General features: G+C 43.4%; 1 protein-coding gene and 1 pseudogene across 2 annotated transcripts; one reads left to right on the top strand and one right to left on the bottom strand.

Annotated features, from left to right (window-relative positions):
* Positions 1–4587: 4587 nt before the first annotated feature.
* LOC125532910 (calcium-transporting ATPase 1, endoplasmic reticulum-type-like) lies at positions 4588–8342 on the top strand (annotated as a pseudogene). Its single transcript, XR_015613945.1, has 4 exons — positions 4588–4671; positions 6749–6829; positions 7487–7782; positions 7882–8342. The product of XR_015613945.1 is annotated as a calcium-transporting ATPase 1, endoplasmic reticulum-type-like (transcript).
* A 4018-nt stretch (positions 8343–12360) lies between these two features.
* LOC125519069 (phospholipase A1-II 7) lies at positions 12361–14897 on the bottom strand. Its single transcript, XM_048683958.2, has 2 exons — positions 14085–14897; positions 12361–13242 (listed from the first exon to the last, which is right to left on the bottom strand). Exons 1-2 carry the CDS (start codon positions 14787–14789, stop codon positions 12646–12648), a joined length of 1302 nt encoding a protein of 433 aa, XP_048539915.1. The 5' UTR covers positions 14790–14897; the 3' UTR covers positions 12361–12645.
* Positions 14898–16545: the final 1648 nt, after the last annotated feature.

The following is a 16545-nucleotide window of genomic DNA, read 5'->3' on the forward strand; positions in this document are numbered from 1 at the left end:
CTAGCAATGGTGGAAGGGTGAGAGTGCGTATAATCCATGGACTCAACATTAGTCATAAAGAACTCACATACTTATTGCAAAAATCTATTAGTTATCGAAACAAAGTACTACGCGCATGCTCCTAGGGGGATAGATTGGTAGGAAAACACCATCGCTCGTCCCCGACCGCCACTCATAAGGAAGACAATCAATAAATAAATCATGCTCCGACTTCATCACATAACGGTTCACCATACGTGCATGCTACGGGAATCACAAACTTTAACACAAGTATCTCTCAAATTCACAACTACTCACTAGCATGACTCTAATATCACCATCTTCATATCTCAAAACAATCATCAAGTATCAAACTTCTCATAGTATTCAATGCACTTTATATGAAAGTTTTATTATACCCCTGTTGGATGCCCATCATATTAGGACTAAATTCATAACCAAAGAAAATTACCAAGCTGTTCTAAAGACTCTCAAAATAATATAAGTGAAGCACGAGAGTTCATCTATTTCTTCAAAATAAAACCACCACCATGCTCTAAAAAGATATAAGTGAAGCACTAGAGCAACAACAAACTACTTCGAAAGATATAAGTGAAGATCAATGAGTAGTGGAATAATTATGCAACTATGTGAAGACTCTCTAACATTTACGAATTTCAGATCTTGGTATTTTATTCAAACAGCAAGCAAAACAAAAGAAAATAAAATGGCACTCCAAGAAAAACACATATCATGTGACGAACAAAAATATAGCTCCAAGTAAAGTTACCGATGAACGGAGACGAAAGTGGGGATGCCTTCCGGGGCATCCCCAAGCTTAGGCTTTTGGTTGTCCTTGATTATCTTGGGGTGCCATGGGCATCCCCAAGCTTAGTCTCTTGCCACTCCTTATTCCATAGTCCATCGAATCTTTACCCAAAACTTGAAAACTTCACAACACAAAACTTAACAGAAAACTCGTAAGCTCCGTTAGTATAAGAAAATAAATCACCACTTAGGTACTGTTGTGAACTCATTCTAAATTCATATTGGTGTAATATCTACTTTATTCCAACTTATCTATGGTTCATACCCTCCGATACTACTCATAGATTCATCAAAATAAGCAAACAACACATCGAAAACAGAATCTGTCAAAAACAGAACAGTCTGTAGTAATCTGGATCAAACGTATACTTATGGAACCCCAAACATTCTAAAATAAATTTCTGGACCTGAGGAATTTATCTATTAATCATCTTCAAAAAGAATTAACTAAATAGCACTCTCCAATAGAAAATGGCAGCAATTCTCATGAGCGCTAAATTTTCTGTTTTTTTACAGCATGATCGCAAAGACTTTCCCCAAGTCTTCCCAACGATTCTACTTGGCACAAACACTAATTAAAAGAATAAAACCACATCTAAACAGAGGCTAGATGAATTATTTATTACTAAACAGGAACAAAAAATAAAATTGGGTTGCCTCCCAACAAGCGCTATCGTTTAACGCCCCTAGCTAGGCATGATGATTTCAATGATGCTCACATAAAAGATAAGAATTGTAACATAAAGAGAGCACCATGAAGAATATGACTAGCACATTTAAGTCTAACCCACTTCCTATGCATAGGGATTTTGTGATCAAACAACTTGTGGAAACAAGAATCAACTTGCATAGGGAGGTAAAACAAGCATAACTTCAAAACTTTAAGCACATAGAGAGGAAACTTGATATAATTGCAATTCCTACAAGCATATGTTCCTCCCTCATAATAATTTTCAGTAGCATCATGAATGAATTAAACAATATAAATATCACACAAAGCATTCTTTTCATGATCTACAAGCCTAGAATTTTTATTACTCTCCACATAAGCAAATTTCTTCTCGTGAATAGTAGTGGGAGCAAACTCAACAAAGTAACTATCATGGGATTGAAAATTGAAATCAAGATGACAAGTTTCATTGTTATCATTATTCTTTAAGGCATACGTGTCATCACAATAATCATCATAGATAGGAGGCATGCTTTCATCATAGTAAATTTTCTCATCAAAGCTTGGGGGACAAAAAATATCATCTTCATCAAACATAGCTTCCCCAAGCTTGTGGCTTTGCATATGATTAGCATCATGGATATTAAAGGAATTCATGCTAACAACATTACAATCATGCTCATCATTCAAATATTTAGTGCCAAATATTTTAATGCATTCTTCTTCTAACACTTTGGCACAATTTTCCTTTCCATCATACTCACGAAAGATATTAAAAAGATGAAGCATATGAGGCAAACTTAATTCCATTTTTATAGTTTTCTTTTATAGACTAAACTAGTGATAAAACAAGAAACAAAAAGATTCGATTGCAAGATCTAAAGATATACCTTCAAGCGCTAACCTCCCCAGCAACGGTGCCAGAAAAGAGCTTGATGTCTACTACACAACCTTCTTCTTGTACACGTTGTTGGGCCTCCAAGTGCAGAGGTTTGTAGGACAGTAGCAAATTTCCCTCAAGTGGATGACCTAAGGTTTATCAATCCGTAGGATGCGTAGGATGAAGATGGTCTCTCTCAAGCAACCCCGCAACCAAATAACAAAGAGTCTCTTGTGTCCCCAACACACCCAATACAATGGTAAATTGTATAAGTGCACTAGTTCGGCGAAGAGATGGTGATACAAGTGGTATATGGACTGTAGATAATGGTTTTTGTAATCTGAAAATATAAAAACAGCAAGGTAGCAAGTATCCATGGGTATGATTATACGATATGCATCAGACAATCTCAGATTCATCTATTCAACCAACACATAGAACCTCAAAGAGTGCCCAAAGTTTCTACCGGAGAATCATGACGAAAACGTGTGCCAACCCCTATGCATAAGTTCATGGGCGGAACCCGCAAGTTGGTCACCAAAACATAAATCAAGTGAATCACGTGATATCCCATTGTCACCACAGATACGCACGGCAAGACATACATCAAGTGTTCTCAAATCTTTAAAGACTCAATCCGATAATATAACTCCAAAGGGGAAACTCAATCCATTACAAGAGAGTAGAGGGGGAGGAGAAACATAAGATCCAACTATAATAGCAAAGCTCGCGATACATCAAGATCATGCCAAATCAAGAACACGAGAGAGAGAGAGAGATCAAACACATGGCTACTGGTACATACCCTCAGCCCCGATGGAGAACTACTCCCTCCTCGTCATGGAGAGCACCGGGATGATGAAGATGGCCCCCGGAGAAGGATTCCCCCTCCGGCAGGGTGCCGGAACGGGTCTAGATTGGTTTTTTGATGGCTACGGAGGCTTCTGGCGGCGGAACTCCCGATCTATTGTGCTCCACAATCGTTTTAGGGTATATGGAGATATATAGGAGGAAGAGGTACGCCAGGGGAGCCACGAGGGGCCCACGAGGGTGGAGGGCGCGCCCAGGGGGTGGGCGCGCCCCCTGCCTCGTGGCTTCCTCGTTGCTTCCCTTACGTGGACTCCAAGTCTTCCGGGTTGCTTTCCTTCCAAAAATAAGTTCCATGAAGTTTCAGGTCAATTGGACTCCGTTTGATTTTCCTTTTCTGCGATATTCTAAAACAAGGAAAAACAGAAACTGGCACTGGGCTCTAGGTTAATAGGTTAGTCCCAAAAATAATATAAAAGTGTATAATAAAGCCCATAAACATCCAAAGTTGATAATATAATAGCATGGAACAATAAAAAATTATAGATATGTTGGAGACGTATCATTATCAATTTTGGAAATCTTTTTTTGTTTAGGGCCAGGGCGCTGGGGCCCGCTGGCAGTGGCACAAGGTTAGCGGGGCGGGGCGGGTTAACGGGGCGGGCGTGGGCGGCCATGGAGACCGAACCACGCACGACCCCAGGAGCAGCTCGGGCCCCGGCGGCCGAGCGTAGCCTACGGCGAGGCCAGGCGAGGCGTGGCTAGCAGGGGCGCGGCCGACAGAGGCAGGCGACCGCGGTGGAGTAGGGCCGCGGTGCCGAGCTAAACAGAGCAGCAGGGGGGGGGACGAGGCACGAGCGGCGACGACGCGGACGGAGCCGGTGGGGGCGGCGAGCAGGTGGAACGGCCCGGGGTGGGTGCGGCGCAGGCGGGCGGCGGGGCGCCGGTGGCCAGCAGAACGGGAGGGGGCGAGCGGGGCGCAGCCAGGGGAACCGCAAGCGAAGGTGAGGCAGGGCACGCACGGCGGATGCGACCGACAGCTGGTGAGCACGGCGAGCTGGGCGAGCGGCCAGGGGAGACGCAGCGGGCGGGGCTCGGCGACGGAGGTTGTGTATGGTGCGGGGTAGAGGACGGCGAGCGCGCAGGGCAGCGAGGCAGGGTGCGGCCGCAACAGCTGGTGGGTGCGGTCAGCGCGGTCGCGGCGTGCCGGCATGTGGCTGGGCGCACGCACAACGGCAGCGACAACACAACGCAGTAGAGGAGCGGCGGCGGCAACGGACGCGGGCGGGGCGCGAGCAACGGCAAGCAACAAGCAGCGGTGTAGTGATTGAGGCAGCAGCAGTAGCGGTTAGCAAAAACAACAGCTGGCAGAGCAAAGCAGCAGCGGCGGGACGATGGGCGATGGCCTACGGCGACTGAAACTATGGGGGAACAGGGGGAATTGGCCGAGGAGCTCACCACGGAGCTCGTGGGCGCGTCGGGGAAGCCGGGGACGGGCCGGAGCAAGGTGAATCGACGGCGAGGTGTGTGACGGCCGACGGGGAAGAAGAACAAGGTGATGGCTCCATGGCGTCCTAGGTGATGGCGCTCTGCGTGGATGAAGAGGACGACGGCATGCTCCTCCTAGGCATGGCGATGCGGCGAGACACGTCGGGGGCGCCTCGGGGATGGCGGTGGCCGCGGTGGTGGTGCGGCGACGGAAACGGGCGCGTCAGGTGAGGAGGGGGAAGGGGGGATCTGGGGAGAGAGGGGGAGTGTAGCTAGGGTTTCTGGGAAGGGGGGGGTCAACGCCGTTTTAACCATCGGGGGAGCCGTGGGATGGCCGGCACGTGCCTAGGCGCCATGGATGCCCTCCACGTCCTCCTTGTTTCTCCCTGTAGCTGGAGGTAGAGGAAAATGGAGGTGGGGTGGGCTTCAGTGTGGGGTGTTGGGCCAAAGTGCACATTGACTTTAGTTTTTCTAATTCTCTTTGCTAATTTGTATTTTCTTCTACTGTCTTGCATCAAGTTGGGCCACCAAATGATTTTTTCTTTGAACTAAACTTTGCACTTAAATCTAACACAATAGCTAAGAGTGGCACAAAAAGTTTGGGTTCTATTAGAATTCATTTGATTTTGTTTTGAATTTAAAGGTGATTGGTAGGTGATGTTGGGTCAATACCAAAATAGCTAGGGGCATTTTTAGAGTTCCCAATAATGTTGGTTTCTACATGATAACTCTTTAGTGAATATTTGCAACCCACCGAACATTTTTGTTTAACCGTTAATTCAAATAATAATTTCACTTGGAATTTGAATTTGAATCGGGTTTGGATCAAAGTGAGGTTTAGCAAATTAATTGCGATGACATGGCACCGTTAGGAGGGGATCACTATAGCTTAATTATTCGGGCGTCCCAAAGGAAACCAGAAAAACCAGAGAAAAGCAAAAAACAATGGTACTAAAATGAAAAAAATGAACAAACCCACGCTACAGAACAACATCTTAAGAAAATCGGCAGAAACGGTAATGCTCCTCGGGCCATAGCGCACTCTGTGTGCCTTTTGCCACTCTATTTTACCCTTAAATTTTGGGGGGAACTAGACGTTATCTCACGCATTGATGCAGGAATCTTGTTCAAAAAGGCATAAATAAATGCTAAATAAACTAAAAGTAATGTTACAGTATTTTGCGTGACTTGGTTCCTTAAAGAAAGAACATGCATGGGTTAATGAGGTGCCATGTTTCCATAAATAAAGGAATGTAGAAAACTATTATGCACAACTTGGTGATAATGCATTATTTTATAAAGACTAAAATTAAATAGTGAGTTGCGACTATCTCTACTCCTAAAGGGGCAGTACATAGGTTGTTCGCTCGTTCCTGCATTCACCATCGATCGATAAGACCCCCTCGATCCTCCTCCCACCGGTTTTCTTTCAACGACCACCACCATGGATTTCTTTACTCAACAGACCGTCCATGCCCAAAAAAATCAAACCTTCCATATACAACAACAACCAACCATATCACAATCGCCACAATCATATACAACCGCAACATGCTTCGATCATTCAAAGGAGCGCATCTTCCTTTCCAATTCTTTTCACCCTGCGCCATCTTCTCTTATTTCCGGGTTTCTTATTTTTCATGCCCTTCAATTTGTGTCCTTGTTAGTACCATATCATATCTTCCTTTCTGATTCTTTCCTTGTCCATACTCACCATGTTTCACTTGGGGTCGTCCCCTTTTATCGTCTCTGCTAAGAATAAACCGGGACGGAATCCCCTCTTTCCTTGTCTCTCCTAAAGAAAATTTCCTTCCTTTTGCTTCCTCTTCCTCCATGCAACTTGCAGTTGATGCATGCTCATTGGAAACACTCTTCTCTTCCATCGCTTCCACACCTCGACTTTTTACAGTTCGGTGGCTACCTTGGGAGCAGTGGGAGTTCACCACCGCCATGGCCACTGCGGATGGCGGCAACACACATGAGGCATGGGCATGACTCGAGCGGCTACGCAGGGGGCACGCAGCTACGCATACAAGTCTTGAAACTTGTGGTCTCAGTATCTTTGTGAGGTGAAACTCCTCAATGCCAATTGGCAGTGCAATGTGGAGGCGCTTGCTGAGGTCGCTGGCGTCGCCTACAAGGAGCGTAGGACCGCAAGGCTGCCATGTGCAGCCCAGGTTCACAAGCACCCAACCTTCATGCTCTATTTCCGTCAAGCCCTCATAATTAGTTCCCCTCCCTCGTTAAAGTCGGATATGTTGATAATCTTTTATATGTACTTGTATGAGTGTCCGCTTATGCCACGTAAGTTCTTCTGTTGTTCATTAGCAGCCGTAGTGAGCTGGTTGAGTTATCCATTTCATAAACCTATGAAATGTATAGATTGTTAGCTCTTGCCCTCTAGTTTTTCCGCTTTTAAGCTAACCAAATATTATTGTTTGAATTATACCAGTAAAACAACATTTAGTTTTCTGCTAAGACTTCAGAGGTTCTAAGAAAAGACTAATATCTGCAAAACTATTTTTTTGTTCAACTTATATTTTGGGGCATTATCTGAACAATCATTATTTTCTAGGTTGCTAAAGAGGCTTCTGACATGGTACTAGCTGATGAAAATTTCGGTACCATAGTTGCTGCAGTTGATGAAGGAAGATCTATTTAGAACAACATGAAAGCGTTCATAAGGTTTGTGCACTCAGAGCATTTTACCCCTTCTCATTGGCAGTATTTTGGTTGCTTGCATGTGTTGTGCTTGTGCTATATGACTTGCTAAAGCCGATGTTCCTGAATAGAGCATGATTGCGTTATTGGGACTGCTCACATACTTTATCTAGATTTTACATTCAGTTGTTGGAAAACCTTTTGTTCCTTTAGTATTCCGAAGGTCTTTGCTTCACTGCTACAGATACATGATTACCTTAAACATTGATGAAGTTAGCTTTTCCTTACCTCTGCCTTGGGTAATCCTGATGGGTTGATACCCGTTGAACTTCTATGGGTAAATCTCATCACTGATGGCCCCCCTGCAATTGCTTTGGCTTTCAATCTGTCTGACAAGGACATGAGGAAGAAACCACTAAGGAGGAGTGATGACTCACTGATTACTCCCTGGATTTTGTTCTGTTGCCTGGTAAATGATCACCACATATTTGTTTTATCTCTTTTTGGAACATCTGCATTTGTTTCTTTTCGAGATTAATTTTTCTCACCGACCATACATAACTTGTAGGTCATTGGCCTTTTCGTGGGGGTTGCAACCATCGGCAACTATGTCATCTGGTACACCCACGGACCTTTCATGGGCATTGATCTCATTGGAGATGGCCACACACTTGTCAGTTACTCACAACTCTCTAATTGGGGCCAGTGCACTAGTTGGGATAACTCCAGAGTCGGCCCTTCAGTGCTGGTGCTAGAACTTTCACCTTCGACGACAACCCCTGCGGCTACTTCCAGTCTGGCAAAGTGAAGGCGGTTACGCTCTCGCTCATGGCGATCAAGATGTTGAACTCTCTCAACACCCTCTCTCAGGACACAAGCCTGATCATGATGCCTCCATGGGTCAATCTGTGGCTGCTCCTGGCCATGTCGACGTCGTTGGGGTTGCACTTTGTAATCCTCAACGTGCCATTACTCGGGTATATTCTCCAGTATGTTTATTTAGTGATGTTTCCCAATGTTTCCAAGTGATGTAATTGGTAGCATTTATCTTATTTCTTTCACTCAACAAATCACTAGGTAGTTGCGCTACATTTTGGAGTACCCAAACAGAGCAGAGTAGATAATACATAGTGATTTCTACTTCGTTCCTAGAGCTAATACTGGTATGATATGATTCAGCCTTATCTTCTCTAAGATTTCAACATGTTGGTTTGGATAGCTACTTCTCTGAATGGAAATAAAGGTACACACATGTACTTTGAGAGTGAAGTCCATCTATTACATGTTATCATGTCAACATGAATTCTGATTTCTGCTTCAACATCAACTGTTATGTCTGAAAATATTTGTGTATGATATCTGAACAACGCAGTTGGAAGGGATACATTGCTGGAATGGAGTCTCTTATACTTCAAAAAATGCAATGCTGGACTTGGAAAATAATGTCTTGAAGAAATGTTTGGAGATTATAGTTGAGTAGAAAATTACTAAACACGGTAAGCAATGCCCTCTTGATTTTTTCTGGTTTGTTTTGGAATTCTATCCTCCGCTAAACTAGCCAAGAGGTATATCTTAGTACTATTTAGTTGCTAGCATGCAGTTTTTTCACAATAGCAGTGCCATGCGACCGTCCTTTTTCTTGATGGCACAACACAATGGCATGTTGACACTAAAGCTCGACATTGAGATGCGACCATCTTCTGATCCACAAGTTGCTTGGCTTGCAAGTCATCTAGCAAAGGGTATATCAATTGCTACGTTGTTTGTGGCTATTGTAACCAACACGCATCACTCTACTAATTATATGTCTGCGTGGCAGCGAATATGATGGAAGCTACCACTCCAAGGCGGCAATGAAGTGGCACAAAACTGAAGAACACGTCGCCTGGCTGGTGAAGCTTGAAGCTCCATGCATCAAATTGCCCGTGAGCTGAAGTTCTTTCTTGGTTTGTTCAATTATGTTCCAATATGTGAACGACTATCCTTAATAAATCATGCTTTTAACATTTTATTTTGAAGTTCTCCCACATCTCAGCGTTGCCATGTTAGGGGCTATAAATGGTATCAATGCCACACCTTGGTCTCATTTTTAGGAGAAACTAGGTTGCATCATTTTTCTCTAGAAAGAAGCGGGTGAGAGTAAATACTTGTCACTCTATGATTGAAAACCATATTATATCAAGTTCAATACACATTTCTAACTAGAACAATTGACAACGTATACGCTTGTTTGTCCTGTGGCAATGCTGGTTGTATCCATGCAACATTAATCAAATATTTATATTTCAACTAGATATTTGTTTATTAGGTTCTAGATGGTTTTCTGAGTACCTCGAAACATTTTGAATGTTATCTCTTTAGGTTGTCGTATTTAGCTCATGGATCCAACTTTTGTGGAAGGGAAACTCAAGGTCCCAACTTGATATGCTCTCTCTTTCATTTGGTTTATTGGAGCATATAATTGGTAAATTTGATGACCTAGAAGCACTTTTAGGTATAGGAGATAGAAACTGAGGATAATCTTTTTTTGCTATTCTTTGACAGATACATAAATTTGTATCACGAATCAGGCATGTGTGGGCGAGGGAGGGAAGAGGAGAGAAACATTCACATTTTTCATGCTTTGGACGGGCATTTCTATTCATAGGTTTCTTTTTCCATGGCAATGCATGAGTGTGTCGCCATAATGGTAGAGCCCGGGATGAAGGGTAGGTCTAGTATAGAACCATGAGGTACTGGCACTAAGATAGAAAGACGGTTGCTACCCTTGTCCCTTGTTGTTGGCCTACCACGACGACATCAATCACCAGCTCACTTAGAACACCAGTTAGTGGATTTTGTGATAAGAGTGAGAGAGATGATGGATGTTGGGGTTGGTCTGTTCATTTACGGCTGTCTGAGCGGAATAAATTTCTAGTTTAGAAAATATGGCAAACTGCATTTTATTATATATTGCTTTACAACAAATTGCATTTTATTATAGACGGCTTTACAACAAATTGCATGAGCTAGTGGTTCATATATATTTTTCATCAAGTCGTACAAATTTTTTGGTTAGGATAGAAGGATAAATGCATTGGTTGCTACCGGAGTTAATAAGGGACACGATAGCGTATCAGTTACATGCCCAACAATGAACATCATATTTTTGCCCGTGGTGATGCACGACATTCAACTTTGTCTTAAAGCGTGGAAATGGATCAGGAGACATCGGATCTGCCTTCTTGAGTCGGGGAGGCATCACGAGATGGTGCACGGCTCGTCTCCTTTGACGATAGTGGCGGGTTGACACAAACACAGAGTAGGGGATCAGGTCGAAGAGCGGGGCGGTTGGCGGGGCCTCCTCCTTGGTAGTCTATGGAAAAGTACGGTGTGAAGAAGAGAGAGCGCCATGAAGAATGTGAGGTGGGCGTCATCCGGTTTTAAAGGAGAGGGCTCCATGGCGCGAAACCGAGCGGGAATGGGAGGGTCCGACAGGAAAAAAGACGGATGCGTCATGGGGTTGTTTGTTGTTGGATAACTTGGCGGATAGTGCGGACAACTACATTTCTTCCCACACATGATCTGGATTTGAGGAAGCCAGTAATGTCCAGATGGTTGAATTTTGGGGAGCCTATTGGGCCCTAGTTCAATATCTGAATACACCCGACGGCACGAGAGACAAATGAGCTTAGACATTGGAGACAATCTTAATTATTTTTTTGATTCATTTATATGCATTCTGACTCGTAGCAAGGGACGAGCGTTCTACTAGTATTTAGAAAATAAAGGATTGGTAGCGATGTGCTCTTGCAGCAATAGAGTGGACCAGCCCATTTCGTAGGTTTTGCCTTGTTTTTTTAAATAAAAGTCTGAGGTTTTTACACTTTTCTGTTTTTCCTGCGCGGAAATTTTTCTGTAATGTTTGTTTTTCACTTTGTTTCATTGTCCGTTTCTTTTATTTTCTCTGTTTAATTATCTTTTAGCAATATAAATAAATGTTTTTGACAAATACACGAGGACTAATGTGTGAAAACTTTTAAACCTACGTGAACTTTCTTTAAGCACATGAATATTTTTTAAAAAATTATGCGGACATTTATTTCATGCTACAACCAAACATATTGGAATAGATTTTCACTTTGTGAGAAGAGGGGTAGTTAACAAACAAGTGGACATTCGATTTCATCCATTGATAAGATCAGATTGTACATGGATTTACCCAGGCATTAGCCACGAAGAACTTAGAAGAGAAGTCTAATCTCAATTGTTCTAAAACTGTGATAAGGGCAGGGGTTTGAAGATATTATCCAGAAGATTCCACATGCTTCCAGAACACGACCAAGGCTTAGTTAGTAAGGATGTTAGCATTAGGTTGCTAGCGTATGGTACTGATTCAATCTATTTTTATTTTGTCAATAATGTGATAATCATGCTTGTACCCAAATCATGTGTGTAGCCTATAGGATAAGCCCCATCCTATGAATAAATTCCACGCAGCCCTCTCACAGAGAGGGTAGAATGCTTCAGCCTCATGGCTCAAGGGTAAACCCAAATTGATGGGTTAGACTTTGGTGAGACCTCAAGCGCTAATGTATAGAGAAAACCTTGGCAGACATCGAAGCTATTTGTATTTTTCTTGCTCATACTAGTAACCATGATAAAACTCTTCATCAAATAGATGTTTAATGTGTTTCCTTAAATGGTAAAAGTCAAAATGTTGGTCTGTGTTAAACAACCTTGCAATTTTAAAAACTTCAAATTGCCTCACCATGCCTATAAACTCCATAAGGCTCTAGTCATACAAAAATCCACAAGGCAAGACTAAAGCAAGCCCCCGTGGCATGAGATGAATGTGTAAGGAGATTCCTTGTTAAAAGATTTTTCAAATTGGGAGAATTGACTCAACAATCTTCACTAAGAAAGTTAAAATTGAAATTCTGGTGTGCCAAATATCTGTGGACGATATAACCTTTATATCAACTAACCCCACTTTTAGGTAAACTTATATAAAGCAAGTTTGAGATGTCCATGATGGCCAAGTCGAAGTAATTCCTCAAACTTCAAATAAGGATAACAAAGGAAGGTACCTTCATATTTGAAACCAAATACACATATGTCATGAAGAAATTTGGTATGAAGAACACTAAAGGATTGTTGATGGGAAGTGTTTCACCATATTCATGTGTCACACATATTATATTTTGTATTACCGTCCTTGTGTTTGCATAATAGTGTAAATATACTAGGAACATTAACAAACCGTAGCTTTTATTTAAGAACCTTCATAAGGAGTAAGACACCATGAATCGCATCAAGGGATAATGCACCCTCCATGGCCGATGGGAGTAACTCAGATGTGCTTGAAGTCTTGGAGTGCCCATCGTCCATCCTTCCCCTTGACCATGAACTTGTGTTTAGGGACCCACCACTCTGCCGGCACTGGGTGCTCGTTCGTGAGCGCATCGGCACCCTTGTTCACCAACGCCACATCACGTTCCACCTCTAGCTTGAACCCTCCAGCGCTGCCTTGTTCCCCAGCCACTCCATGTAGGTAGCACTCGAGATTGTGGAGTGTCAACACCGTGGCCGGCATACGCATATACGGAGATCGGATTGTTCTTATGGTCAGCTCCACGGCCACATCCACATATCCCAAAGGTGGGTACATGGGCACAATGTCGCCAGCATTCTGCACATGAAGTGCCTTCAGGTCTGGGAATGAGTTGAACGCCGACCTAAAGAAGCGGTCCCCGACATGGGGGCTTGCGAACACGATAGCAGTCACAGGGAACGATTTAGTGGAGCTCTCGGGTTTGTTGGCGCCACTAGACACCAGATCAACGGCGTTGAGGGTGGCGAGCGACGCACCGAGGCTATGGCCGCAAACGGTGATGCTGACCTCCTCGTCCTTGTACAACTCCACAAGCCTCCTGACCTCCTTGAGAACCTGCAGGCATGTGTGTATGTGCGTCAATGGAGGAAACCGGGAGAAAACCATTTCCTGAAAATAGTCATGTGTGATATTCCCTAGGTCGCCCAAAAATTAGTTATTTCTGAATTAACAAAGTTGCACGGTAAGTACACACAGCCAGCAGGGCATCGCTTTCGTTGAGGCATAAATTTAACATTTGGATAACGCGCTGCCCGAGTTTTTTAACGCAGACCATTTTATACTTGTTATCCTTCCGTTTCTGACGCGTTCAATTGTCCTGGGTGATGGATGGTTTAGCCTGTAAATAAGTCATTATTTTGTTCTTTTTTGCGGGTCAATAAGTCATTCTTTACCAAGTGGTTAGCTTGACAAGCTATCAACAAAAATTTGCAATAAGATTTAACTTCATATATCTTTCACTCGTGGAACCAAGTTTTTGGGCTCTCTCAGAAAATCTTTCGTCTGATGGTTGCCCATCATGTCTTATTTTTCTGGCAAATTTTGACATTTTCCTGTCTGTGTTTTGAACCTTGATAAAAATCTCAAGGATTTTTTTTCGAATGAAAATCTCTAGCATTTTTTAGTGACATAAATTAACAATAGTCAAACTGACTTGCTGTGTCTAGTTAGATCGTCGCCTTGCCTCCGTATAGTCAATCTCTTTGCTTCAGTCTAGTCAAGACTGTGTTGTCTTTTTATATGATAGAACTAGAGTTATTATAAAATTTAGATGTGCAATACTTGAAGCATATCTAGATATGCTTTAGCAAAACTGTTATTTATAACGGTCGGTTTGATCTATTGGACGTACCAAACGCTCATTTATGAAAATTGCATCATTGTGGCGCGTTACTTACCTGATCTTTGGCGCTGGTTTTGGTGAACTCGGAGCTCTTGTTGCTTGAAGTGTACACGGACAGGAACCCTCGGTGCACGACGGCAAAGCGGTTCTGGCTCGCCGCGGAGCCCAGCACGGGCGTGGCGGGCACGGGCGTGAAGTCGAGGTCGTTGACCCACTCCAGGTTCTTGATGGTGCCGCGCCACGCCACGACGATGTCGCGCCTCCCGAGCGCGGCGGCGCCCTCGTCCGTGGCCACGGCCACGTACCCCATCCAGTTGGACTCTCGGCTCCACACGTCCGGCAACGACGGGAGCGGCAGCAGGAGGAAGGACTCCGGGAGTGGCAGCGACGAGGTGGCGTAGACGAACTTGGTGACCTGGTAGTTGTTGCCGTGGTGGGGCACCCCTACGCCGGCCAGTAGGTCGTCGTGGCCGTAGAAGCACGCGCCGCAGTGCGGGGAGCGCCTCTCCGTGTTGAACCCGTCGTAGGTGGCCTGCACCATCTCGCCGTAGGAGATGATGGTGGCGCGGAGGTGCGGGTCCAGAGGGTCCAGGAGGCCCTTCCACGAGTTCTCACCGTGGAGCTCGAGCCACCTGCTGGCCACGGTGCCGACGATAGGCGCCGCCGCCGATGTCGTGCCGCTGCCACGCGGTTTCTCTTGGTCCTGCAGCTTGCTGGCTATGTCTCCAACGATTGGCAATGGGATCGGGAGGAACGACATGGCGCGCGGGCTGCTGGTGGGTGTTAATCCGATGGATCTTCTCGATCGATCGGCTGCGTGCCAGTAAGTATGGCTGCTAGCTAGTGTTGTGGCCTCTTTGCTTCAGCTTGGGCGTGTACTTATAGGACGTTTCCGTGTGAACCATGTGACTTGCTCCAGTATTTATATTATTTCTTCTCAGTCTTACTGTCAATCACTGTACTATATCCTACTGTTAAGTGGCCATTCCCAGTTTTGCATGATGCTGGCATACTTTTTTTTTAAGAAATCACTGGGCTCAAATCAGTTTGTTGGGGAGGAAACACCCAAGGCAATAGCCGCTAGGAGAGATTTTCCTGTGCAATACGGATTACGAATTCCTCCAACCACCGGGACATGTTCCCACTACCCCATGTGCCTAAGTAGCAAAAAGGGACGGAAGTAAGTCCCTCACATACAACATACTCCTTTGGTTCACAAATAAGTGTACGTTTGACATTTAAAATTTATTCATAAAAGAGTGTATTTCTAGTCTTCTACATTCACAATGCATTTTAAAGTAGAAAAAATGCTTCTTTTTCATCACACAATAATCATAATCAAGACCAATGACATTTAACACATGGTCTCCTCACTTTCTACCTGCACTCAGCTCATTCGGGGTGGGGTAATTAAAGAGAAGAGAGATGATGGCTTGCACATTCTAATGCATTTTTTACTACACTTCATAACTTGTCTTAAAAAAATTATATGTACACTTATTCATGGACGGAGGAAGTACAACTATAACACAACCGATCATAGGTAAAAATTCCATAAATAATTCTAAAAAAACCATAGACATACAAAGTGTTCAGAAAATTCATGTAAACTAGAATTTCTTTGAAAAAATTACTCCCACCGGTCCATTTTACTCTACATATAAGATTTGTCGGAAGTCAAGTTTCGTAAAGTTTGATCAACATTATAGGAAAAATATAAACATTCACAATGCAAAGTCATTATTATTTGATGCATCATGAATTTAATTTTTATATTATATAACTTTTATATTATAAATATTGTTATTTTCAAATATAAATATGGTTAAACTTTGTGAAGTTTGACTTTAGAAAAAGCTTAAATGCGGAGTAAAAAGGACCGGAGGATGTACAACTGATATCCATCAATTCACCAAGGTTCAAATATCTGTCAGTTTGCATTTCATTGCGATCAAGCGTTGACCTAAACCATTTGTGTGTGACGGCATAAAAGCAATCATTACAATTGGCATTGATGCATCATTGTTTAAGTTTGTTCACTACAAAAAGTTCTAAAATATCAAGTTGTATTGTCCGAGGCAGCAGTGAACCTACCAAGGGGGCTTCAACAGGCTTGAGCCCCCCTCCCCCCTTTGAAAATTGGATTTTTTTACTCCTATTTAGCCCAAACCAGCCCACCATCCTTCTGGCCGAATTACTTCCCAACATAGGCCAGCCCCGCACAACCAGTCGCACAATGTCACTTGTATCAAAAACTTAACATTATCTATACTACTATTAAACAATCAAGTTGTGGCAGAAACATTACATCTTAGCCATACATCCGCCATCTCTTAATGGACCGGATTGTCTCAATGTTGTATCACATCATTTATCATAATCAATTAGCAATAATTACCATGATCTACGCCATCATAATTACGAAATAATTACCACGATCTCGCTCCAAGCTGGCCTGTTTTTAATCATATCAATTAGCAAATTGCCATGATCTATGCCATCATATTTTTTTGAAA

Source organism: Triticum urartu, chromosome 1A (assembly GCF_056163025.1).
Source record: "Triticum urartu cultivar PI428250 chromosome 1A, HENAU_Tu73, whole genome shotgun sequence".
Classification (NCBI taxonomy): Eukaryota; Viridiplantae; Streptophyta; class Magnoliopsida; order Poales; family Poaceae; genus Triticum; species Triticum urartu.